At 41.4% G+C, this 25,796-nt stretch overlaps 1 protein-coding gene across 1 annotated transcript; it reads left to right on the top strand.

The window, feature by feature from the left end:
• Positions 1–1,264: 1,264 nt before the first annotated feature.
• Positions 1,265–24,106, top strand: col6a1 (collagen, type VI, alpha 1). The gene is made up of 35 exons (XM_026148913.2): positions 1,265–1,544; positions 2,124–2,253; positions 2,710–2,910; positions 3,004–3,163; positions 4,319–4,432; positions 4,624–4,644; positions 5,491–5,511; positions 5,599–5,643; positions 5,749–5,802; positions 5,905–5,949; positions 6,257–6,283; positions 6,383–6,409; positions 6,534–6,578; positions 6,668–6,721; positions 7,256–7,318; positions 7,400–7,462; positions 7,551–7,604; positions 7,697–7,732; positions 7,815–7,877; positions 8,159–8,221; positions 9,280–9,342; positions 10,196–10,258; positions 10,360–10,410; positions 10,498–10,533; positions 10,744–10,806; positions 13,860–13,925; positions 14,864–14,899; positions 15,256–15,292; positions 18,517–18,525; positions 18,619–18,752; positions 19,148–19,245; positions 20,085–20,271; positions 20,363–20,534; positions 20,789–20,818; positions 22,146–24,106. Exons 1-35 carry the CDS (start codon positions 1,460–1,462, stop codon positions 22,748–22,750), a joined length of 3,021 nt encoding a protein of 1,006 aa, XP_026004698.2. The 5' UTR covers positions 1,265–1,459; the 3' UTR covers positions 22,751–24,106.
• The last annotated feature ends 1,690 nt before the right edge of the window (positions 24,107–25,796 follow it).

Genomic DNA, 25,796 nt, shown 5'->3' with positions numbered 1-25,796 from the left:
ATTTAAATGTTGCAAGATGTTAGCATCTTCTGGCTGGAGGTGCGTTGGCTGCCTTCCTTCTAGCTTACTAAGAAATCCTACTGATTTCCTGTGAACATTGGTCTTCTCTGGAAGCACCCCGAGCCTCTCGTCTCCTGTTTCTTCACATGTATAGCTTAAGCTTTTGCTTCTAGTGAATGAAACAGATTCCAGTCCAACTTGTCAGATTCATAAATTCCAGGGGGTTGTGTAACTCACAAAAACAAAGCTTAAAGCAGAGCTCTGTTTGTGCATTCCTGTGAGTTTTACTATGGAATAATGTATTCCTGATGAAGGCACGTATTGTGAAATGCATGCATCACACTTCATGCTGAGCACCACATCTGCCAAAAATCCTACAGATTTACAATGAGAGCCTGCTAATAAATACAGATCATAACCAGATGTGTCCCCCCCTCTCTCTTCCTAGTCCCTCCTCCTCTCCCTTCTTTGCTCTCCTTCTCTCCCTAACTCGGTGATCTCAGTGGAAAATCTGAGTCCAGGCCAGACCTTCGATGCCTTCACACACAGACACACACACATGTCGGCAGCAACTGTGCAGCATCCACCTCCCCCCCCCCCATCAACACCCTGCCAAATGAACACCCCCTCTTTCCAAAGTAGCTTCCAAGGTCAGCCCTCAACCAGCGCTAGATGGCGCTGCTTCCAAAGGGTCAATAGAGACACCATCCCACCGCAGCGCGCTCCCACGCCCTTCTCGTCTTGCTTTTATGTTCAGGTTGGTCTGGACTTTTAAAATGAACCAGATGTGTTAAAGCTCCACCCACCAACCCCCACCCCATCTTCCGCAGATTTCTGCAGGAATAGAGCTCAAAATGCTTCCAAGATGTGCGCCACATGGTTTTCATTAAGCAACATGAAGTGATTTCAGCTTCATCTATTCTGGTTTGCGTTTCTTGATTTTTGTGGGTGACATGTAGGCAGTTTGATGAAGGGGCAGCCGCGTAGTGACCAAATAACATTAAAGGGGCGTTCTCTATAAACGATGTGAAACTGAAAAACTAAATGTCCAGTTTCCACATTTTCTCTTTATGCCAAAATAAAAAGAATCAGCTCTGTGAATGCTGAAGTCTCGCTGACAGTCACCAGTTTATTGTTTGGCCCCTTTTAAGGAAGCGTGCACATCTGGGTAATTGGCGTAAACTGCTGGTCCGTGCGCGCTCTGGTACATTGCTTCTCATCAGCTTCCTTAGAGAAAGCTTTACAAACTCCTCCTCCTCCTCCTGCTCCCCCCTCCTCTCCCCTCACCGTGCGCTCTGGTCCTCCTCTGCGCGCTCTTGGGTTTCGCCTCGGAGAAACCTCAGACCTCTGGATCGCCAAAACTTCACGAAATCAGTTTAGAGGTGTGGGGCTTGGGGCCGCAGTTGTTTTTTGTCGGGGGTTGGGTGCCGTGGTTTAGTTGTTCTTTCACAGTTTAATCATGGAGACTCTCAGAAGTCTCCTCGCGCTGCTGTGCGTTTTCATGGCTGGAGCGCAACAGCAGGACCAACGGCGCAGAGTTGCTGGTAGGTTTGCTGAAAACATCTGGTGCTTTCCAAGCAGATGTTCTAGTGCGATTCTTTTGCACTTGAAGTGTGTTTATTGTGTCGAATGCAATGAAGTCGTTTGTTTGCTGTATTTTGATGCACTAACAACCAAGATGATAGAATCCTAGTCCGCTATCGTTTTACCTAATGGTCATGTGAGGTGTTGGCTGTAAAGCAGACTGATATGTGATGTCAGAGTAGCCGAGAACCTCAGGCCGGCTCCCCCACCGAGGTGACAGGAGTCATAGGACAGGTGTTTGTGCAAACAGCCATGTTATAGATGCAGATAGTCTGCTGAGGTTTCCTACCTGTATGACATGATCAGCCAATGAGATGATCTAATGTTGCTCATTATAATGAGCTGTAGGCCTCTGGTGCTGAAGTAATGACTTCTGCTGGTTTCACCAGTGTTGAAGCTGATTGTTAACACGTTTAGAGAAATCTAAGCAGCTAGAAATCACATTAGTTGGATCATTTTTTCGTTCTTCTTCATTTTTTTTTTAAATCGTGGGATTATATTTGCTGATCACAGTCATTGATTATCTGCTTTGTGAACAGAGTGTCCTGTTGACCTGTTCTTCGTCCTGGATACATCTGAGAGTGTTGCCCTCAGAAGGACACCGGATTCCTATTATATTGACCAGATCAAAAATTTCGCCAAGGACTTCATAGATCAACTCAAAGACATGTAAGAAACACACACACACACACACACACACACACACACACACACACACACACACACACACACACACACACACACACAAATTACCTTCAGTTCTGGAGGAAGTGTTCAGGTACCAGTAAGGAGCACTGTACAGCATACTCGGATACACTGTGGGCGTGGCTACAGGTGCAGAGTCCTTTTGGCCTACCCACCACACCCACTACTTACAGTGGCTGTAGTTGGGGAAATGTAACATAGAGTAACTTTTAAACACCTGGGCTTAGATTTTTTTAATCAAATGACAGAACTCTGCCAATTACTTTTATATGAAATATAATGGGATGAAAGTGTGAAGCAGAATGAAAAAGAAAAACTTAAAGAAAGCCCTCTGACTATGACTGTGATTGAATCTGCATAGTTCTGGTCCACCCCTGCCTGTCTGTACCATGTTTGATTTTAATACCATTGCTTATCCAGGCGCCACCAGTGTGACCGCATCCTGACATGGAACTCAGGAGCGCTGCACTACAGTGACGAAGTCAAACTGGTGAAGGAGCTGAGTGACTTGAATACCGAACGCAATGCCCTGAAGACAGCCATCGACAACATCGCGTACATCGGCAAGGGCACGTACACCGACTGTGCCATCAAGAGGGGCCTCGCTGAGCTGCTCATTGGGTAATAACAGCACGCGCATAGTTTCATCCTGAAATAATAAAGATGCTGACAACATTTCTGAATGTGTTTGCATACGTGTGTACCTGCTTGCAGGGGTTCCCATTACCATGAGAACAAGTATTTGGTGGTGGTGACTGATGGACATCCTATTACTGGTTACAAAGAGCCATGTGGAGGTGTGCAGGAGGCTGCTAACGAAGCCAAGCTACACGGGGTCAAAGTGTTCGCTGTCGCCATCTCACCTGACCAGGAGGTACAACGCATACACACACATACAGATCATTTATTAAACTTTGCACAAATGAAGCCGTGCATTGCTCAAATACATTTTGGGGGAGTTAAGGTTTGGCGTGTCATTTTCACTAATTAGCTATTATAAGTTAATTTTGATTTCAGAGTTTGATACTTAAATCAGTTTCAGTCTTATTTTCATGGGTTTATACTTACATAGCCATGTGTACATGATAACGGTTATTTGATCTCTGATGAAGACATCTGTTCTAGTTTTTTTAAATTGTGAAATATAAGGGATAAGTCTTATGATTATAAACCAAATCCTGTTTGCAAATGCATTAAGACAGAAATGTCATACTAAGAAGATGTTTTTCTTTGGATGATCTGGTCAACTCAGCTTTCTGATGCCATATGAAGCTAAAGAGCGTAGTCCACTTTTTCTCTTTTTCTCAAGTGTTCAGATAATGAGGTCAGAGTGTTAGCTAAGGCAGCTCTAGGCTCTGCTGGATATCAGTAAAAGCTGAAACTTCTAATATGGCTATATCAGGTTGTAAGCACAGAAGCTCCTCCCACCTGTTTCTGTTTCTGAGCACCAGCCAATAAGATGAAAACAGGCAGTAAGGAGGAGGGAGGGATGCTTAATTTCAGACAGGTCATTGAATTGATGGGTTGTAGGATGACTCGATTAAAGATAAACAAGGCTTGTTTAGACTGTGAATCATGCAAACGTGGAGCAAAAAAAAAAAAAAAAAGAGCATAAAAGGTCTGCTTTAAAGACAAATCCAGCATAGCTCAAGTGTAAACCCCACAGCACAGTGAAACAGTTTAAGAGACAGTGAATTGAAGAAAATAGAATTCTGGAAAAACAAATTATTATCTTTCCAAATGTTTTTGATTCCACCATGGCTTCTTTAGATTAAACAGATATACAGATTAAACTCTGCATGCACTGTATTGAAAATGCTTTTTTTTAATGTGTTCTGTTCACAGTCAGTTAAAAACAAGTATCATTAATCTTAATACCATGTTATGCCAGGAATCTCTGCGTGGTGGATTTCACAATTTTCCTCTACCGGCTAATGTCAGGAAGAACATGTTGGCAGATGTTAATCTTAATCATTCGGATACTAGTGTGGCCAGATCGTAGATAAAGATGTTTGTGTTTGATTTACAGGAAGCCAGGCTGTCTCTCATTGCCACAGACCGCAACTACAGACAGAACTTCACTGCTGCAGATGACCTCAGAACCAGCAAGATGGCAACCATTGAAACCATCATTAACATGATCGTACGTCTCTTCTCTTCTCTTCTCTTCTCTTCTCTTCTCTTCTCTTCTCTTCTCTTCTCTTCTCTTCTCTTCTCTTCTCTTCTCTTCTCTTCTCTTCTCTTCTCTTCTCTTCTCTTCTCTTCTCTCTCTCGTCTCTGAACATTGAAACATTTGGATTTCAAACTAACTCCTGGTTTATCTCTTCTTTCCAGACAAATGAAACAAAGGATGTGGTATGTCCAATTATTTATTTATTTATTTTTATTTAGATAAAGTTAACTTCACTGCTTGTTGCATGCTTTGCTGCAGAAGCCGGCCTGGGTTTTCTCATGTTTGGGGCTGAGAAGGCTGGCTAGAAAAAAAAATGTCACCAATAATGTTCAGCTCTTGTTTGTTCAAACATATTTTTGGCTGAGTAAATATTAAGCACTGTGCTTTTAAAGAAACAGCCTAACATCTTATTTGTATCTGATGAGCTCTGCTGATTCATTTTGAGTCAAAATGCAGTATTTAAAAACCAGGGTTCTCTGCTGTACTCTTTTTTTTTTTTTTTTTTTTTTTTGTGCTGCATATTTCAATTCAATTCAGTTTTATTTATACAGCACCAATTTACAACAGTTGCCTCAAGGTCCTTGAGGCAAGTGAACATCTCAGTGAATCTTCACTGAGATGATCGAATTTCCCAGAGGAACCCACCCGAGGGATTAATAAAGTTTTATCTTATCTTATCTTATCTTATCTTATCTTAAACTTCACTAAACAACTTCACTAAACAGGAAACTAGGAGAGGTCACTGAGGGCACACACTAGATGCTACAGCCACCACATCCAAAAGCTAATTGAGATTACTGCGATTACTATTAAAACTATAATAGCTTGTTTTGTTTTTACCGCTGTGTATGTGAGAGGTTCAGGTGACACCAGAAAACATGGTTTTTTTGTATTTCCAGTGTGATCGCACCCGCCTAACAGCATGTCTTACTTAGATTTGAGCAAAACTAAGTATCCAATCTTCTGTACAGCCATAGACGCACAGACACACTTTTCATTTTTTAAAATCTTTTGTTCTTTTTTTCCAGTGTTGCTCGTTTGACTGCGTTGTAAGTACTACCTTTTTTATTTTATAAGTCACAAGCGTGATTTCTCTTTGGACTATATTTTTGGAGCTAACTTTTGTTTGCCTACAGGCTCCTGGAGGGGACAAAGGACCAGATGGAGAATCTGGCTCTAAGGTGGGATAGCTGTTGGGAAAATTGAGAGATGTAGTTATGTACAGATCTCCAACCGTCCCATTTAAACCTTGTTGACTAACCTCCATCCTCCCCTTCTCTCTACAGGGAGAAATAGGTAGACCAGGGATGCCAGGAGAGAAGGGAGATGTTGGTGATGTGGTAGGTGGCTTCCTCCAATAATAAGCATAAAAAGTATGTGGCATCCAACACTTGGTGCACCTGCTGAAAAAACTGTCCGTTTATCCCATTTCTTTCTTACAGGGCAGGATTGGCGACCCTGGTCCTGTCGGTTACAGTGGAATGAAGGTACAGTGCACTTAATAAAACATGCTGATAGATTGGAGCTGGGATCTAAGGGAGCCTTCATGATATTTTGAAGCAAAGTATTTATTTGTTTTTTAAATTTTCTGCACTATTAAGTAAACTAGAAGGATATTAATCCTGCTCCAAGTAAATTAAGTTTGACTTCTCAAGAGGAGGCAGTCTGGTAACTCTGAGTATGTGTATGTTTGTCTAGTCATGACCGCTGACCTCCAGTCAGTTTTCCCACCTTATCATTCACCTCATCCCCCATGCTGTGTAATAATAATGACGTATGTGTTTCTGTTTCTAGGGAGACCGTGGCCCAAGAGGAGGGAAGGTACTGTCAGATACCCCCAAAATATATATTTTAGTAAGATTCAGTTCTGTGCTTTAATATTCTCGAGTGACTGACTCTGTGTTTGTGTGTTTTCTGCAGGGTGACAGAGGACACAAAGGCTACAAGGTGAGCTAATATTGACTTCTTGTCTTCAGAGAGAGAGGCCGTTGTACCGGCGGTTGCCCTGGAATCTTATGGTTTCCTCTCGCTTTAATTCTTTCTATTCTTTCCATCTGTTCCATCTTCTCAGGGAGACAAAGGTCAAAGGGGAAAGGATGGAATCGACGGACGCAAGGTGAGTAAAGTCCGGCCATCTGATGCGTCCATCTTTCTCCTCTCAGATGTATCCGTTTTTTAGATGTTTTTGTGTGTTTTCCCCTTTAGGGTGAACCTGGTTTCCCTGGACTTGCTGGCTGTAAAGGCTCTCCTGGACAAGACGTGAGTTTAAATATATACATTGAACCTTTTATGACCTTTAATCGAGCACCATTAACACTCATGGCCAAGTGCAAATGGGAGCTAATCATGAGATCCATGACACTAATTAGAAAAGTTGCAAATGTGCAATCAGATGTGTCGACATTGGGACAAACAGAGTTTATGTTTTGTCTTAATTACACTCCTGAACACTTTAACACACCCTCAGATAAGCCAATGCTGTTTTCAGCGTCTTTGTTTATAGATTAGCCGTTAGCTATTGTGTGCATGCCTAGGAATGTCGCTCTCTTTCTTTTTATTTGGTCCAAACACAAATTCTGCCTGGTATCTCCAGCAGACCAGACCATGTGCTCTTTAATCTTTGGCTTAGTTTACATTATTTTCTGTCAGACTGTTTGGATGAGTCCATATAGCTGTACTGTAAACATACACACATATACATGAGCTTACAAGTACGGCAGCCTCCAAGATGGAGTGTTACCTCAGCTGCTTCTGATCATGCATTGAAACTGTCTCTGTGTTGTGTGTTTCCAGGGCTCGCAGGGAGAGCATGGACCAAAGGGAGACCCTGGCTCTTATGGAATTAAAGGAGAAAAAGTAAGAGAGAAGGAGTTCTGGGTGCTAGAATTTTGTGTGGCCTTTAACGCCCTGTATTAAGGTGCTGTGTGCTCATTCCAGGGAGATCCCGGGAGGGACGGCGAACCAGGACGACCTGGAAACTATGGACCATTGGGCCCAAAGGTGAGTCAGCGTACAGAGAAACACAGAAACGACGAGAGATGACAAAGCAGGAACTTTGATACAGAATTAACCATGTTTGTCGTGACAGGGTGATCCAGGCCCTCGTGGTCCTGACGGGGACAAAGGAGAGCGCGGCGAAGATGTAAGCGATAAAGCTGGATAAAACCAAAAAAAAAATGAAGTTCATGACTTTCACTGTAGCTTCTATAAGTTTCTGCTATGTTTGCATTTCAGGGATTACCAGGGAATGATGGACCTGCGGGCGAGAAAGTAAATATATTGACTTTAAAATGGTGTTTTTGTGTGTGACAGCTACCAAAATGCACGTTACCGTCTCAAAAATCTCTCGTAGGGGCTACCTGGAGAGAAGGGGGAGCAAGGTTCCCGTGGAAACCGAGGCCCAAGAGGAGAACCGGTAAGTGCTGATAAAAGGTTTAACCCCAGTCCCTCACGGGCCTTCACCAGTTCAGCATTTTCTCCTCAGAAATTCATGGGAAATTCAGTTTGGCACGTGTACAGTATAGTGAGTCCACTGTAACCACACTGACCTTAATAGAACAGTTTTTGTGTAATTCCTCATGTACTCCCACTGAGCTGACTGTTTTTTAAAGCCTGGCTCTGTCTGCGTTCCTTGTCTTTTGTTACTGTCTTGAATGCCTTTAGTCTAATTTATACATTTGTTCTTTTCCTTGCCAGGGGGATCCAGGACCCCGCGGAGAACAAGGGAGGGAGGGCACAACTGGCCCCAACGGCGCCCCCGTAAGACAGAAACACTCACTCAAATATGAGCAACCATGCAGGCATTCGAGCAGGCACGAGCAGTTAGCGGCCCTGCTTACAATGCTGCGTGGTGTAGCACGGCACAGCCCCAACTATAAACCACTCGCTCTTTCTCTGGAATTATCCTTTTTTTCCTTTCGTAGGAACATGTTAGTGGCTGCATGCGCACATGTGAGCAGTTGTGCATATTTCATGTTAAGTGGGGATAAACTGGCCAGGTTTTCCAGAAGTAAGACCTGGCTGTGTCCCCGCAGTGCTGCCCACTCCTCCCTGCTTTAACCCCAACTCCCCTCCTCTTATTCTCCATTTTACTCCTCTTCCTGGGAACATCAACAGTCACTCTTTCCCCTCTGACTCAGTTCTTCTCTCCGTCCTCTCAAGCCAAAGCCTCACCATGGTTTTTCTTAATAAGGCACCAGGCAGTGTAATAATAATAATACGTTACAAGCATCAGCTGCGGCAACCTCCGTGATGTCAGAGCGTTCAATGGCTCTTTTGTGCTTCTGACTGTGCTACTTTCCTTGTCAGTGAACACTAAGGAAATGATTAGTATGGAAAACATGGAATAACGGACAACCGGAATAACGGCATAGCATTACTCTACAGGAGTGTTTAACAGTATTTTTTGTGTGTTAACTAGAATATAAAGAAGTGCTGTGGTGTGTTTGTCTTATTGCTTGAAAGTCCAAAACCTAAATCCAAACCTAAATATCGTATACGGCATTTCAGATTGATCCAGATGTTACCAGATCTTAGCAGTGACTTTTAATTGTTTCACAACATCCTACTGAATAATGTTACAATGCAGAGAACATAATTTCTTTTTTCACTGCTCTCCGGGCGATTATCTGCTCACATAGACACAGCGATGGGAAGAGTTGAGTAAATTGAGAAACTTTTCCTCAGGCAAAGACTCATGGGAAGTGTAGTTGTTAAATAGTGACGCTGTTAAAACTTTATTTTTTTTAAAATCCCCCTTTTTGTTATGTACAGTAAAAGTGTTTAAACAGTTTGTCATTAATGTTGTTGTTTTCCAGGGTGAAGCTGGCAAGCCCGGGCCTCCCGGGTACAGAGGAGATGAAGGCCAAGCCGGATCAGAAGTGAGTCCAACAAAACAAATGTACAGGTTATAATGAAAGTGCAGGAGTGTTTGAAGACTCTGGGAGTTTGTTGTTCCTCCATGAGCGAGAGGCTCCTAAATGAACTGCCCTTTATCTGCCAAAGTTAAAACTGTAATTTTACATGAGAGACTTTTTTGGTCTGCCTTTTTGTTTAAAGTTGACGAACGTTAGAAGCAAACAGAGACTGTCTCATACTTTCATGTCATTTACAAAGTAATAGTAAAGATTTGACTCTGTGTTTTCAGATAGCAAAGGCTAAAGTGCTACAAACCCGCTGATGTAGCTTTAAATCCATAAAAATTTTGTGAGTCAGCTTTGTTTTCATTTGTCATGTCTGTTGGTGGTTTGATGCTCGTTATCACACAATCTAGGCAGTCAGCTTGCCAGAATCTCTGACAGATTGCAGATACTAATAGTTACTGTTAAGCCTTTATATGGGACTGACGTGTCTGTTATTAAAACGGATCAGTGCTCAGTATTACTGTCAGTAAAACAGATGCTGCACTTTTGTTTGTGTTTCTTTTCTGATTAATCAAATTTGGTTTTAGAGCTCACTGAATCACATGATTATTTACTGAATCATCACGAGAGAGGCTGCTATTTACTTTCTGATTTAGAATTTGAACTTCCGTCTGATCCCACTGATGTGATCAGGGAGAGTTTTTTTTAGGTGTTTTTCAGGTGGAAATTTCAAGAAATAGAACTGGTTCACAGTCTTGGTCCACACATTAACTCAAAGACACACACACACTCAGTATCTGTCAGCAATATCCAAATGTTTTCATGTTGCATTTCATGTGTTTCTAATCTCATCATTCCTTTCTTCTCTCAGGGACCCAGAGGGCCGAGAGGAATCAAAGGAGCTCCAGGAGACAGAGGCCCTATGGGAGAGAGGGTGAGTGAGAAAGGGGGGAGACAGATGTGTGCTATCGATCATAACTCCGGTCGTGTGTGTGTGCAGATGGATCTGTAAGTGTCTCTCTTTCTTATTTTCAGGGAGCGGATGGTGCTCCAGGAAATGGCACAGAAGGTTGTCATGGTTTCCAGGTAGGTAGTTAGGGCATCTCAAGTGTGGAGCAGCTTTCTCGCTGTAACTATGTATATTTTTGATGCTTATGTGGTTTTATTTTTTAGGGTTATCCTGGGCCCCGTGGAGACCCGGGTGAGCCGGTAGGTTCTTCTTTTTTTTTTTACATAGACAATCAGGGCACTCTTTTTTTAATTTGAGATCAGATGTTGGGATGCACGTTTGTTAGAGGCAGCGATTAACTGAGCTAAAATTAATGGGCTTTGTTAGCCCTTTTATCATCATTATCATTTAATCATCTGTCTTTGCCAGTGCTCCCCTGTAACTGTTTATATCTGCTGTGCATTTATCAGGGTGGCAGGGGGACGCCTGGACCCAAAGGAGATGATGGCGAGCCCGGAGATCCAGGCCCCGATGTAAGTCCAACTCTGACTTCTTTTCCCTTTTTGAGTTGCTACTCGCTCTTGATCTCATTTTATCTTTCCTCCTTTCCTTTCTTGGCGCAGAGAGCTGACAGGATATGAGTCACACGGCTACTATTTTAGATATATTTTCATATCTCCTTATTCATTTACCATCTTTTAACACGTCTCATACTACAAAGTGACTTTTTGTCTTTTCTGCTTTTCATTATTTTTTTTCTTCTGTAGTCTAGAAGTATTTTGCTGCTCTTGTTTTTTTGTCTTTCTCCCACACTTTCCTCCTGTTCAGCAGCTGGAAATGCTTTAAGTACTTTTGAACACATTGGGGATGAGGGCTTTGAGCTGATGCAGCTGTGTATATGTTGTTGTCAAGGCTACCAGGAAGTGAGCAGAGACGATGAGGGGACTGCATTACTTTTTTTCTGGTGTGTGTGTGTGTGTGTGTGTGTGTGTGTGTGTGTGTGTGTGTGTGTGTGTGTGTGTGTGTGTGTGTGTGTGTGTGTGTGTGTGTGTGTGTGTGTTGAGAGAGAGAGAGAGAGAGAGATTATTCCTGGTTCAACTTGGCCGTGTTTACATTTAAATAATTTCACTTCCAGGGTTCGAGTTTCATGGCTTAAAAGTTTCTATCCATACATCGGTGCACCCTGACCTTTTTCTGCAGAACAGTCACACTCTGTGAGCTGTGGATTTACAGTGCCAGATCAGTTTACCACTCATCAAAGCTTTATGTTACTGCAGCCAGAGCAGGATAAGATGCCGTACAATTCACCCAGTCACCCAATATTTTACTAAAATTTGCTTGGTACTGTAGTAATGTTTCAGTAATGTACATGATACATTCACTCTGACAGCAGAGTAATGGGCATATTCTGTTAAATGAATACATGAGGCAACCCAAATTATCTGGTTAGCTTAGCATAAAGCATGAAGACTATAGCTTAACTCAACCCAATGATACTTGTTTGAGGTATGCCAAAAGGGCTAACCTGGTACATAAATCAGCATTCTGCACAAAAGATATATATATATATATATATATATGAGCTTTTAGAAGTGCTAGTGGGTGCATGCTGTCATTGTAAACCACTTTGAACACACAGGAATTAGTTTAGCAGAATGGGTGCTAAGCTAACCTGTTGTTGCCTGCAGCCTTGTATTTGGACAGTGGTCCAGTGGTGACTGTTCTCTTATCTAGGTTTGGAAAACAAGTCCAGTTAGTTACCAAAATGACGTACCATTTAACAATGGTTTAATTTCCACACCGCACCCTGTATCGGTCCATGACAAAATCGTAGACTAAAAAAACCATAGTTAACATAATTAGATGCCATTTTTTGTATATCTCAGTGAACAGAAAGAAGTTATTATGTTCCACTCATTCTCAGAGGCATGCATGCATTTCTGTTTTCTTCTTATGTCTTTCTCCCTAGACAGTGACTTTCTTGTTTCCACATTCTCAGCTGTTCACAAAAAAGCTTTTTGTTGGATGGTGGAAGGCTGTGAACGGCGTGTGGCTTTCCCACCTATTTAAAGTTGTGGCTAACATACTTTTAAGATCATATCCTGCAAAAGGTATGACAAACAGTTGCATCTGGATGTGATCGCTAAATATAACGCCATAAAATCAAGCCTATGATTTGTCTGGCTGTTTGTGTAACTATGGATGATGTAGTTCATGTTCATTACATCCTAGCATTTGAAGTTGAGCAGTAATTGGAGTCACATGCATTGTGTGCACATGTATGTTGAGATATATGTGTGTGTGTGTGTGTGTGCGTGTGTGTGCACACGTGTGTGTTCCTATTAAAGGCTCACGTCTGTTGGCATGTGTGTGAAAAAGCCAGATGGTTGGCAGTACCGTCTCCCCAACAGCCCTCATGTCTCCGCTGTATCTGTCCACTGTAGGTAGATGGTTGTGTTGCAGGAGTGCAGATCTGCTGGTTGTGACTTTACACTGTGAGCTAGTCCCTTTTGCTTACACTGCTTCCTGCCTTACATGTCACTCCCAATCAGAAGGTTTCTAGGACAGACATTTGTCCATTAATGATCTGTAATATTTTCATTCACATTGTTTATGAAGTCGTTTTAAAAAAAGAGAGTAAATACACTTTTATCCAAAATGAGCCGTTTAAAGCACACAAGCACCCACTTTAAAACAGTTTCTGCTCTTCTCGTGTGTTTCAAAGATTTTTTTTTTTAAATCTTCTTTTATTTTGGTATCTGCTTTCAGTTTTGGATTATTGTGAAATTCATTTCAGCTGCCTGCCGTCATTCTCAAATTTTTAAGTGTGTAAAAGTATTTGTGGGAACATTCAAATTCAACGATGTGATCATTGTCCTAAATCATTTTGTTTAGCTCTCACAGCGATCAGCTGTGTGTCAGGGTGCAGCAGCTGCAGGGGCTTTGGCTCCTTTAGCCCGCTGCATAGTTAGATAGCTGGCCATGATGAGACATGGCACAGCACTTCAGTGGATTTCTCCAAGATCAGGCAACAAACTCGTGCTTACAATTTCTGAAACTGTGTGTGGAGCAAGCAGGAATGCATTGTCTTTGTATACACAAAAATAAATGACGGTGCTCCACTTTCTCCTTCTCCTCCACTTTTATGATATGAACTACCACACTCGGAGACAAAACTCTTCTGAAGTTTTACATTTATTACTTATTTCCATAGTCAAGCACAGAGTCATAAAAAAAGTAAACAAATGAACACACACACACTAATCAGGTTGTTTTGCAGTCAGGTAATCACTTATACAGTAAGTCAGTATGAAGGTTTTAGTTAGACTCTGGATCTAAAAAGTGTGTGCCACTGCAGCTGTTTCCAGTTTAGACAAAACTATGAGCTGTGGTTATTGTTTAGCAGTGCTTTGCCACACAGCATTGCACGTTCATTGTGATTAGTGTGTAAATCAACTTAGTTTCTTTAAATAGCTTTTCATCCTGTAATTTGAAAAGATTTACAATCATTTATTTCAAAAGAGAAAAACAAACCAAAGGTGTGACCCTTTCTTTTAATCTCCATTCATTTTCTCTTTTTTGACAGAATAACGAACCAGGGCGTCTAGGACCAAAAGGGGCCAAAGGTCACAGAGGGCCCGAGGGCAGGCCGGTAAGAATGACATGGAGTGTGCACGTATGTTTGTGGTGTATGAATGTGTAAAACATAGATTCATGGGCAATGCTGACATATTTTTTCTGTTAATGTTATTTGTGCACTTGATTAGTTAATTCATTAAAACATTAATTCTTCTTAATAGGAAAGAAATACAGACTTAGCAGGCCTTTAAGAAAGTGAGCTAACAAGAGCACAGCCAGCTTTCAACTCTGTCCATTTCCATGTTTCAGACAGACACCACAACACCAAACCACATGCTAAGAGATGGAAAAACAATCATTCCTATGTTTCCTTAAACCTTAAACTTTGTGGTGTTGCTTCATGTGAAAATATAAACAAAGCTTGATCTAAATATGACATTAATCTAAATGATCGCACGCTCTCTGAGAGGAACCACTGAAAAGTTTGCGTCATGTGCTCCGAGTGCTGTTCTTCTCTACAATTAACGGCTGTCTCTCTCCCTCGCTCTCTTTTCCTGTCTTTCTCATTCTGTAATGTGTGTGTGCTAGTCTGGTGTCTTTTACACAGAAACGAGTGCCCTTAAACAGAGCTTTAATGTCGGCTAAAACATAACAGATGGTTTTCCTACAGTCGAGAGAAGAAAAAAAAACGACTCCCAAAATTCTGTGGCAGTGAACTTTTGGACGTTTCAGATGTTTGCAGAACGACAGTGGCGAGCATGAAATGTGTGGGCGCGGATTGTGGGTTCAGTCATGGTGAGAACCTTGCGTACAGTCAGAGGAGTAACGTCTTTTTCAAAGAAGCCCCCCACATTTTTTAATTCCAACTAAAACACAAAAACTTTCCTCTGTCATCTTGAAGCCAGACCAGATAGACCTTTGGACAGATTTTTAAAAGAAAAAACAAAACAAAAAAAACATAGACATTTTTCAGGAGGATGAATCACTCAAGTCTCCCTATCTCCTTTTCAGGGACCACCAGGGCCTCCCGGACCACCAGGAGCCGATGTGAGTATCAAGATAAAAATTGAAGCAATCCAATTAATGTGAGCCTTCGCCCTCAATTTAGCCGTAGCACCAGAGTGCTAACACACTTAATTCCCCCTTGAGGCTGTGCAAGTTTTGCATCTGCAACTGATACTGTATGTTCAGTCCAAAGCCACACAACCAATTTCCTGAACACAAAACCCCAAGGCGCTCACTGACTTCTAAGTAAAATATCACGTAGTCATGTTTTCATTTTCTTCTCCTTTGGAGCGGCTCAAAAGCAGTCAGGGAGCTGGCTGTGTGTCGTGTTTGTATATTATGTAATGTGATGTAGGTCTGCGGCCATATTGTAATGTATCCTCTGCCTCTCTCTTCAGGATTGTGAAATTCTGGATATCATTATGAAGCTCTGCTGTAAGTTCAAGACTTAACGGTTTGCCTTCTTGAACACCCACTCACAGAATTTAAATTCTTTATGTTAAAGTTTTCTCTGTCATTCATATGTATGTATATATATATACATTACAGTTACAGTGGTGAGTGCGAATGTTAAACATTGCAGATGTTTCAGATAATGAGGTCAGCATATGTACAAGTAATCCCTGTGAGCCAAAAGTTAAGACCTCAGATTGTCAGTTTCAGTCTTGGTTTGTATGATGTCATAAACAGGGGATCTCCCTAATGTGGTCATCTCAGGCAAAGAGCTCTGACTAAGAGAACAGAAGACCTGCTGTTTGAAGCTTCTGGTTGTCAGGATCACCCAGTCAGAAAAAAGGATGGCTTAAAGTCTAACTAAAAACACATGTATAGCCTCTTCGATTAAAAACGAACGTCATCCATTTAAATCTGATTTTTAAAAAGTCTCAGTGCAGTCTGGGTAGTGATGTTGAACAGTTGGAACAGTCTTGGACTTTACATTAAGATAAACAGGGAATTATTCTGTTTATCCTTTTCAATTTGAACCTGATTGTACTGTAACTGAGGAGGAAACCATACTGGGTATTAGTCAAACTGGACATCCATATCCAGCACTAATTTTCCTTGAGAGACCCATCCCAGTATAGGATCTAATCCCCTCCACCATGATAAGGTGATGTTTTACAGAGGGGAATTTAGAAACCTACTGTGAAAAAGTAGGTTTGTGAAAAACTGAAAAAGAAAATTGAGGAACCTAGACTTCAGTGGGGTTCAGTGTCATGTAGACTGGGCAACTTTCTCGACTGGAGGGCTGTCTAGGTTGATACACCAACGCAAAGCTGCATGGAACTCAACAATAGTGCCTCTGGTTTATCAAACTGGGGTGATGTTTCTTCTTTTTAAGAAGGGAAAACAAGGTTGTGGTCCAACTTTAGCAGAATCAGCAAACCTCAGCTCTCTGGGATGTTCTTTGTTAGGGTGCTTTTGGGAGAGTCTGTCCATTGGTCGACCCTCAGATCCACGAGGAACAATTTGATTTTCATCCTGGTTGTTGAACATATGACCAACTCCTTTTCTTCTCAAGGATATTGCATGTATTTTATAGACAATAAAACAATAAGATATCCCTCAGTGTGTCCTCTGGGATTGCTTTAGTAGTATGAAGTGTCTGCCCTGCTGTCATGGGCCATTCTGTGCCTATACAACCTTAGTAACAGCTTGGTTTGCATTGCCAAAGGTAAGAACCAGCAGGGTTGCACACAGATTTTAGTTATAAATTTTATGGATAGGCAATTTTTAGTTATTGTCAAGCAGAGAAGGGTTTCTGGTTTTGTGGCCTCGGGATCTCCTCTGCTTTTGCAGTTTATAGCCCAGTGTGAAACAGCAGGAATGAGAATTAGCATTTCCAAGCCTGAGGCCATGGTTCTCAGCTGGAAAAGAGTAGAGTGCTCATTCCAGGTCACAAAGGAGTTGCTGCTCAGGTATCTCAGGGAAATGGACAGATGGATTGGTGTAGCATCAGGAGTGGTGCAGAGTGCTGCCACCGCATCATTGCTTAGGCTACTGCAAAGATGAGGCAGTCCAAATCTCTGCTTAGACTGCTGACCCTGTGTCCCAGACCCTGAAAAGTGTTGGAAAATGAATGAATGGATGTTGCTCCACTAACAGTGTTTAACAAAATAAGCATCTACTGATGTAATATAGTCCTCTACCATCATTCCTTTTTAAAAAAAATCCAAATAAACTTTGTGTTTAAACAGTTATACATGGTTCACAAACATCTGTTTATGCACATCTGCTGGCCATCATAGGTCTGCATCTGAAATATTCTTAAGAGCTTGAAAAAAAGAACACAACTGAACTTAGAGACGCTTCTTCATCACTAAAAACGAAAGGTGGAGAGTCTCAGGTATTTAATGTCTACTGAGTGTTGTCTCCTTTGGAAATGATCCTGAGAGCTGTTGCTACTTGACCTGCTACTGACTATTGGTTAATACCATCAGCAGTGTTTAAGACTGAAACTACTGTGAGACCCTGCCCTCCTCTGTCATGTGACCTATTGATGTCACTTGAGGTGAGGTGGGGGGTTGAAGCAACAGTGAAGGGATCTCAAGACAGTGGCTACAATGTAGCAATGGACATAGGTGGCCTCCTTTACTGGTTTTACAAACCATCTGTCTACTCGGTCCAAAATATGAACATTGTCATTGTCCTTTAAGTACAAGTGTACACCTGAGGGTTGTGCTGTTGAATGATGAGAGGTGAAACGTTTTGACAAGCTAAAGAAGTTAAGACAAGCTCTTAAGGCTGCCATGACCTGGATGATGGACAGACATCTGACATACTGGTCTTAGTTGGAGGTTGCTGGTCACTTATGGACTGCTGAGCTGATTGAACTGGCAGGTTGTCATCTTCCTATTTGAACAGGGTCATGACCAAACGTTTGCTTTCGGAGGTTGTAAGTGTTGGATGTATTGGACGGTTTTGTGCCTAGCATGAGAGGATTTTATATTTACCATTGTTGACTTGAAGTCCAAAACCATTGATTCCTTTTGATTTATTCATTGTTCATAACCAGCTGCGCCATTTGGTATATTCATCCCATCAATGCAGCAAAAGTATCATAAGAGAAGTGCTCAAAACACAGCCACAGTCCTTTGGGAAGGTGCCACAAGCATTTTCCTGCTCATTTCTCGTTTCTTCACAACAGGAAAGATGTTAAGGCTAATATCGCTTCCTTTGTTTCCTTTCAACTGGAAATGAAAGCCAGATGCAGAGCAGTGTGGCACAGAAACTTGTAATAATAGCGTTTGAGTTTAGATCATCAGCCCAGAGAAAAAGTAACAGCAGCTTTCATTAGGTCATAATATGGAGTAAACATTGAGGATTGTTTCACTTTTTTTCACAGAGTATTTCAGGTATTTTAAGCTAGTGCTTTAATAGAAGATGGCATTTATTGCATTTTGAGAGCTTCAAGTTTTTAGTTTAAGAAAAGAACAGCTAAAACTGAACCAAAGCAAAGCTTACACAGTCTTAAAATACAAATATGGTGCAGGAAATTGATATAATAGGGCCACTTTAAACAGTTGGCCTTCTTTAGCTCAGTGCTAGGCTAACCCTAATGAAAACCGAAGCAGATTGTATCATGATACATTTATTTCTGCATTTCATTAACTTTGATTTGTGGTTTTTTTCCCCCATGCTCTTCTAATCACCCCCAGCTTGTTGTGGTGAGTTTGGAGTCATTGCCTATATTGTTCTCCACTGTCTGTAGCTACTTTGACGATTAGCCTTTATGAAATTATTCATGTGTGTGTCTCCAGAGTGTAAGTGTGCACCAGTGGACCTGGCGTTCATCGTGGACAGCTCAGAGAGTATCGGTTCTACAAACTTTGCTCTTGCCAAAGACTTTATCATCACAGTCATTGACAGGCTGATAAAAGACCAGCAAGTAAAGGTAACATCCTCCTTTAATTTATCCTCTGTTTTGACAGCATTGCATTTCATATTCTTCACCTTTTTCCTAATCTCTACCACCATCTGTCAGCCACATGCTTGACCTTTGTGGGATTTGTTGTTTATTTAAAATCATTCCAAGAATGGTGCTAAAGCTATTTTTCAGAGATGTTACGAAATGCTCGCCTCGAGAGCAAACCTCAAAATAGAAAAGTGTGAATGAAAGATATTCTCTTGGGTTTGGAACATGCTTTTATGTCTCTCCAGTGACTCTCCTCTCCCAGTTTGGTTGCAATTAGTCAGGATGGGTGGGACACAGAAATGTTGACAGAGGAAAACACACACAGACCAAAACACACAGTCACCATGCAGTGCTTTGGGTTTTTTTCTTTCCAGTTTGCTGTCGACGAGTCCACAGTGAGTGTTGTCCAGTACAGTGGATCAAGAGCCCAAGAAGCTGTCAGACTATCCTCAAGCCTCACCGAATTCAAACAGTGAGTTCACACACGCGTGCGGCAGGAGTCTCTGGCTTTCTTTGTTCTTTATAAATGTACTTTAAGAATTTTGCAGTGCAGTAAAAAATGAGAGAAGGGTAGCATTGCAGATGTTTACGCTGATAACACAAACATTATGCAGGAGCAGGTAATAGATAATAGGTATTGATTTTTCAATAACCGGACATGAACATGGAGAGTTTCCTGTATAACTTAGATTTCTAACTAACAAGGCCGCTCATTCTCTTTCTCTTGATAATATTTTCTTTAAAGTTATAAGACATTTTGGGGTCAACTTGAAAGAAATAGATGCAAACTATAATAGTATATTTCAAATCCCCATATACCAGGATTATTCCCTAAATTCTGCCAATATAAACAAAAGCAGTGGATATTTAAGTCGTTTTTAAAGCGTTTTTAAAGATAATATTAGAAAGTTTGACGAGCAGGTCAGAAGTCCAAAGTAACGTCCCCTGTATGCCTTTATGATGCTCTCAATACAAACAATGGCAATAATGGACAATGAGGGACTTTTCTACCCTAAAAAAACAGCACTATAGATCTGATCAGAAATAGATCTGTCGCTATTAAGTTAAATACACTCTAAGTGGTAATTACTTATCTGGAAACAGAAATGACTGTTTAAATGTATAAAATGAAAGAACCTTTGAATACAGCATGTTGTATATTTTGCCTTATGTTTCAATGCTAAGCACGTTTTCTCTGTGTGTGTGTGTGTGTGTCTGTGTGTGTGTGTGTGTGCGTGTGTGTGTGTGTGTGTGTGTGTGTGTGTGTGTGTGTGTGTGCGTGTGTGTGTGTGTGTGTGTGTGTGTGTGTAGGGCAGTGAGAGACATGAAGTGGCTAGCTGAGGCCACGTACACAGGCGAGGCCCTTGATTTTGCTTTGAGCAACACAATCAGTGTCATGAGGAAAGAGAACAAAGTCGTTCTCGTTCTCACTGATGGACGCTCTGATATCGACAGAGACAAGACCCCCCTCAACATACTCTGTGGTAAAGGCCTCCAGGCAAGTGTGACACACTTTGAAACACACACTGTAGAAGGTTGAATCACATCCCTGTACAGGCAACCCTAAAAGGTCCCTGCTTCATCTCTAGGTTGGTGGTTTAGGAGTAAAGGACTACTCAGGCCGTGAGCCCAACCAAGAGCAGCTCGACGACGTGGTGTGTAAGAGCGACCCCAAACCAGGCTTTTCCTTCGTGCTGGATAACTTTGCTGAACTTCTCGACGACAACTTCCTGCAGAACCTTACAGACAGAATCTGTAAAGGTACAGCACAGCTCCACATATTTAAATAACCTATGAATGCACTCCTTATCTAGTTATTAGTGTTGTTTTAGCAACACCATATTCACGATATACAGCGATATCCAGGCGTCTGTGTCAGTTGCGGTAACAGAGAAACATTAAAGACTTCTTTGTAGTAACAAAACAACACGCCAGTATCTGATCTTGCAGTTATTTAACCAGCTGGAAACAGTAATTTGGAAATAAACTGACTTATCTTGTGCTTTCTGTTACAGAGAAGAAATGCCCAGACTACAGATGTCCCAGTAAGTCTGATATTATTTTCCAATACACAGTTACACTGGGTTGTATTATGTTTGTACTATTTTACTGGGTTTGACAATGTCTTACATCCCTCATTCAGAAATCAGTTGTTCAAAGCTATTTTTCTATAGCACCTTTCATGCAGGTTAGTGCAGGTCAAAGTGCTTCACAACTGTCAAAAAGACATAATAAGGAGGAACAAATAAATTATATAATAAATTAATATGCAGCAGACAAGAAATAAATCTAAATTTGAAATGGCCTATAGGTATGATAAGAGTAAGTCAAATAAAGCTTAAATCAATTTAAAAATAGATATTAAAATATTACATTAAAAATGTAAAAATAAAAATAATCACAAATAAAATAGCAACAAAAATACAAAGTTAAAGATATAGTTAAAAACATAGAAAGTTATTTTAAAAAATCAAATAAAAATATGCGACATCAGTAGGACATGTAAGAAAACCCCAAATCCAATCTTTTCAGCATAAAAGATTTGATTTAAATTTCTTTTTAGAGATTTCAAAAACCTTCTGTTGCTCTTGGGTGCTGCTGCTGTTTTAGCGATGTGGGTAAAACCTCATGGCTGCCTCTAAACATTTTCTTCCTCCACACTGGAACAAGAAAAAGACCTGAAATACTTTATATGCCATCAGCACGTGAGACATAGATACTGGAATAAGGCCACGAGGTGGTTTAAAAACAAGTAAAATGATTTTGAATTCACTACTGACAGGCAGCCAGTATAGACTTCAGAATCAATATAATCTTTCTCTTATCTCCAAATAAATGATCTAACTTCTGCTGATGTAACACATTTTAAGTCGACCAGCTAGCAGGGCATTACAATTATCCAGCTTTGTTGGCATAAAAGCATGTTATCAGTTTCTTTGTGTTACTCAGACTTAGAAAAGGTCTAACAGTTTAAAGCAGAAGGAAGGAGACTCAGTGACAGACCCCACATGAGCTCTGACGTTCAGATCAGAGTCAGCCCTCCTACCTCTATGTTTTGTGCTTAGTGGCTAGAGGTAACTCTGAACGAATTCCCTTTTTCTGTTTCTGTCTCTAAGCTTTAGGCTAAAATTTAATTTTAGTTACTTCTGCCTCTGCCTCACCTTTTCTATATTATTTTAAGGATTGTTTGAAAAAAATACATCTCAACACAGTCACGTTATTCAGTGAACGAAAGTCGAAAAAAACCCCAAACCAACAATAAATTAGAATCTGGATGTTAAAGACATCATAAATAAATGCTGTGTTTCTCTCTCCTGTGTTGGAAATCTCTGACCAGATGTGTTGTGTGTATTATTTCTGCTTATATTGCAGTCGAGTTTCCTCAAAGTACCGATATTTTGGTGATGATGGACAGCTCGGCCAGCGTAGGCCAGAAGAACTTTGAAATAAGCAAAACCTTTGCCCAACACTTGGCTGATCGCTTCCTGAACGCAAACAGGTCGCTTGGTGCCCAGATTAGAGTGGGTGTGGGCCAGTATAGTCGGAATGCTCGCTTGGACGCGCCGCTGAATCACAATCTGACGGTGTTGTCTGAGGAAATTAAAGCAGCTACCTTCCAAAACGATGGCACCAGCGTGACCCAGGCCTTGGAGTTTGCAATCAGGACTTTAGCCTCCCGCGGGGATGGATCAGCAGGCAGTAAGAAGCTGGTGCTCTTCTCTGACGGCAGGTCTCAGGGCGTCACCCAGCCTGTCCTGGAGAAGCGTGTTCGCGAGGTGGCGGATGCTGGTATTGAGCTCTATGTCATCTCAGCTGGCACCCAGGTCAGCGAGGCTAACCTGCGCACTCTGGTGAGCAGAGGACGGCTGGCCGACATCACATACGCTCAGCGCCATCTGTTCCGTCTCCCAGACTACCCATCTCTGCTCCGTGGGGTCTTTTACCAAACCGTCTCCCGCAGGGTGTCCATGCCCTGAATGGGGATACACCATACAACAGGACTAATACGCTTTACATTTTTAGTCCAATGAATATTCAGTCTCACTCATTTACAGTACACTGTGTTTAAAAAAGAAAAGAAAGTCGCAAAACGACTAATGATTGTGTGGCAGAAAAAATTTAAATTTCTTCAAAAATTACCCAGAAACCTTTTTTTTTTTTTTACCCCAACTTGATCCTCCAAGGCAGACCATGTTAGGCTGTGTACAAACCCCGGTGCCTTCGCTGAGATCATAACCAAACGAAGGTATTTGACCTAAACCTCCCACTTTTAGAAATTTCTGCCTTGGAGGTAAAGTTCAGGGTAAAAAAGTGCCAAATAAATGGGTAACTCCGGTCCTGGAGAGCCATCAGTATTAGCACGTGTCTATTTCTAGCTTTCATCTGCATTAGGCTGATTTCTACTCAGGTATCCCTGTATCACTGTCAGCTCTGACTTCAGCTTTAAACAAGGCTCTTTGAAACAGCACTTACTTGCCTCTCCAGGACCGGACCTCCTGCCCTTTCAAGGATTGTGTTTAGAGTCTAATGTGGATTCTTTTTTCTTATTTTCATTATAACTCTAGCCACTCTTTCAAGTGGTGTCAGATCTGTTGTGTGACAGTAACGCAAAATGAAGTGACCAATCACAGCTGTGAACTGATTTATTTTAAACTCCACCTCCATGATCTTTAAGTGTTAACTTAGTCCACAATTGGAGAAAACTCACACTGTTCATTATGTCAAAGTTATATTAAATCACCAAAACAGGATGTGACATCAGATAGGCTTATGTAGAAAGCCTGCTTCACCAGAACTCCACAGCTCGACCTTACCTGTGTGGTTCTGTCTGTGAGTATGTGTGAACCCTCTCAGTGTGTGGACATCATTTACATGTGAATGTGTGTTTTACACAGAGCCTCGGGGCGTTGGTCCATAAACAGCTGTGCTATGGTCGCTGGTTCAAATAATAGAGTAATGATAAAAAACTGTTCTTTATTGTCTGTGGAGCAGAAAAGCCTCAGTTTCACACACACATACGCTTACATGCATACATTGGTTCAGTGACCTTGGAATCTGCCATGGTGGAAACCTTGAAAATAAACATGGCACTTCTCACACCTACCCACACACAGAAAAATACACACAGCTTTTTAGATCACCTTAAGTGGAAGTTCAAAGGTGTTGTTATCTTCATTGGCTCAGAGTCACTGAGCTGTTGTTGTTATCTGTGGTGCTACTAGTTTCAGTGTATTAGCCTCTACCCTTTTTGTTAAAGAAGATATTTTTACCGTGGGGATGCACAGCCGCAGTAGTTTCATAAGAGCTCCTTCAATAAAGGTTGCTGCACCTAAGTGTGATTGTTTTTGTCCTGTACACACACACTCGCAAAGGTAGTTTACAAAGATCCATTCACACATGTTCATGTACCTCTACTGACAATTCTTTGGTTCAGATTAAAACACTGAGGAGAAAAAAAGAATTTTTACATCTCTCAGGTAGTGTTATAAAACAATGCATACATTTACATTGCTATGCAGATGATACTCAATCATATTTATCTGTGAAGCCAGCAATTAGTTAAACTACAGACAAGTCTTCAGTACACAAATGACTGAATTTCCTGACTGAATTTCTCTTCACCTAGACTCCAACAAATTGAGGTTATTGTACCTGAGCCCTAAAAATCTTAGAAAGTGTGGTTTCTAACCAGGTTTCTACTCTGGATGGCATTACCCTGATGTCTGCTAACAGTGTGAGGAATTTTGGAGTCATTTTTGAAAAGCTAGTCCATTTGGGGCAGGTAGGTAGAGTGGTTGCCCCATGATCAGAAGGTCGGGGTTTTGACTCCACTGAACGGCTACCCTGAGGTACCCCTGAGCAAGGTACCGTCCCTACACACTGCTCCCCGGGCGCTGCATTGGTGGCTGCCCACTGCTTCACTGGGTGAATTGGTTAAATGCAGAGGAGTAATTTCCCTATGGGGACTAACACATACACATTATTTGTTACTCATAGGCAGGAATACTGTGATTCATTACTGTCAGGCTGTTTTCAAAGTTCCCTGGAAAGTCTTCTGTTGATCCAAAATGCATATTTCTCCCATATTAGTTTCTCACCATTTGCTCCCTGCTAAATCAGGGAATCAAATTTAAAATCCTTCTCATATACAAAGTCTTGAATAATCAGGCCCCATCATAACTTAAAGATGCCATAGTGCCTTATTATCCTAACTGAGTACTTTGTTGTCAGACTGCTGGCTTACTTGTGGTTACTATGGTATTTACTATGGAGGGTGATCGTGGCCGGTGGCGCCAGTGTCCGGCAGCCTCGCCCCTGTCAGTGCGCCCCAGGGTGGCTGTGGTTACAATGTAGCTGCCATCACCAGTGTGTGAATGTGTGCATGAATGGGTGGATGACTGACTGTGTAAAGCGCTTTGGGGTCCTTATGGACTAGTAAAGCGCTATACCATTACCAGTTACAGGCCATATTTAAAAGTAGAATGAGAGGCAGAGCCTGCAGCTTTCAGGCCTGTGGAACCAATTCCCAATTTGGATCCAGAAGACTAACCCTAATTCTCACTACTTTTAAGATTAGGCTTAGAGCTTTCTTTCTTTTCTTTTTTTTTTATAAAAACATACAGTTAGGGTTGGATCAGGTGACCTTTAACCCTCCCTTAGCTATGCTGCTTTAAGCTCAGATTGCTAGACGTCTTTTTCGTACCTCTCTTTTTACTCTTTAATTGCGGTCTTCTCTTTCTGAGAGTTTGTATTTAGCTCTTATTTCTCTTTTCTCTTTTTAATCTTCCCCTTTCCCACTAACAGGTGAGGCCTGTTTCCTTGTTATTCCTGGTTATAATAAATTAAGCAATTAAGCAGATAGCTGATTAATGTCATTCTCAGTAACAATGATGGCCAAAGAGATATCAGTGGGCAAATCCATCATCGGGCAAATCCATCATCGGGCTTAAAAAACATCATAAACGTATCAGGGAGATAGCAAAAATATTTGGGAGTGGTAAAATCAACAGGCAACGTACTGGT

The sequence above is a fragment of the Astatotilapia calliptera genome, chromosome 18 (assembly GCF_964374335.1).
Source record: "Astatotilapia calliptera chromosome 18, fAstCal68.1, whole genome shotgun sequence".
Taxonomy (NCBI): Eukaryota; Metazoa; Chordata; class Actinopteri; order Cichliformes; family Cichlidae; genus Astatotilapia; species Astatotilapia calliptera.
The sequence above is the reverse complement of the archived record's forward strand: the minus strand, read 5'-3'. Positions and strand labels throughout refer to the sequence as shown.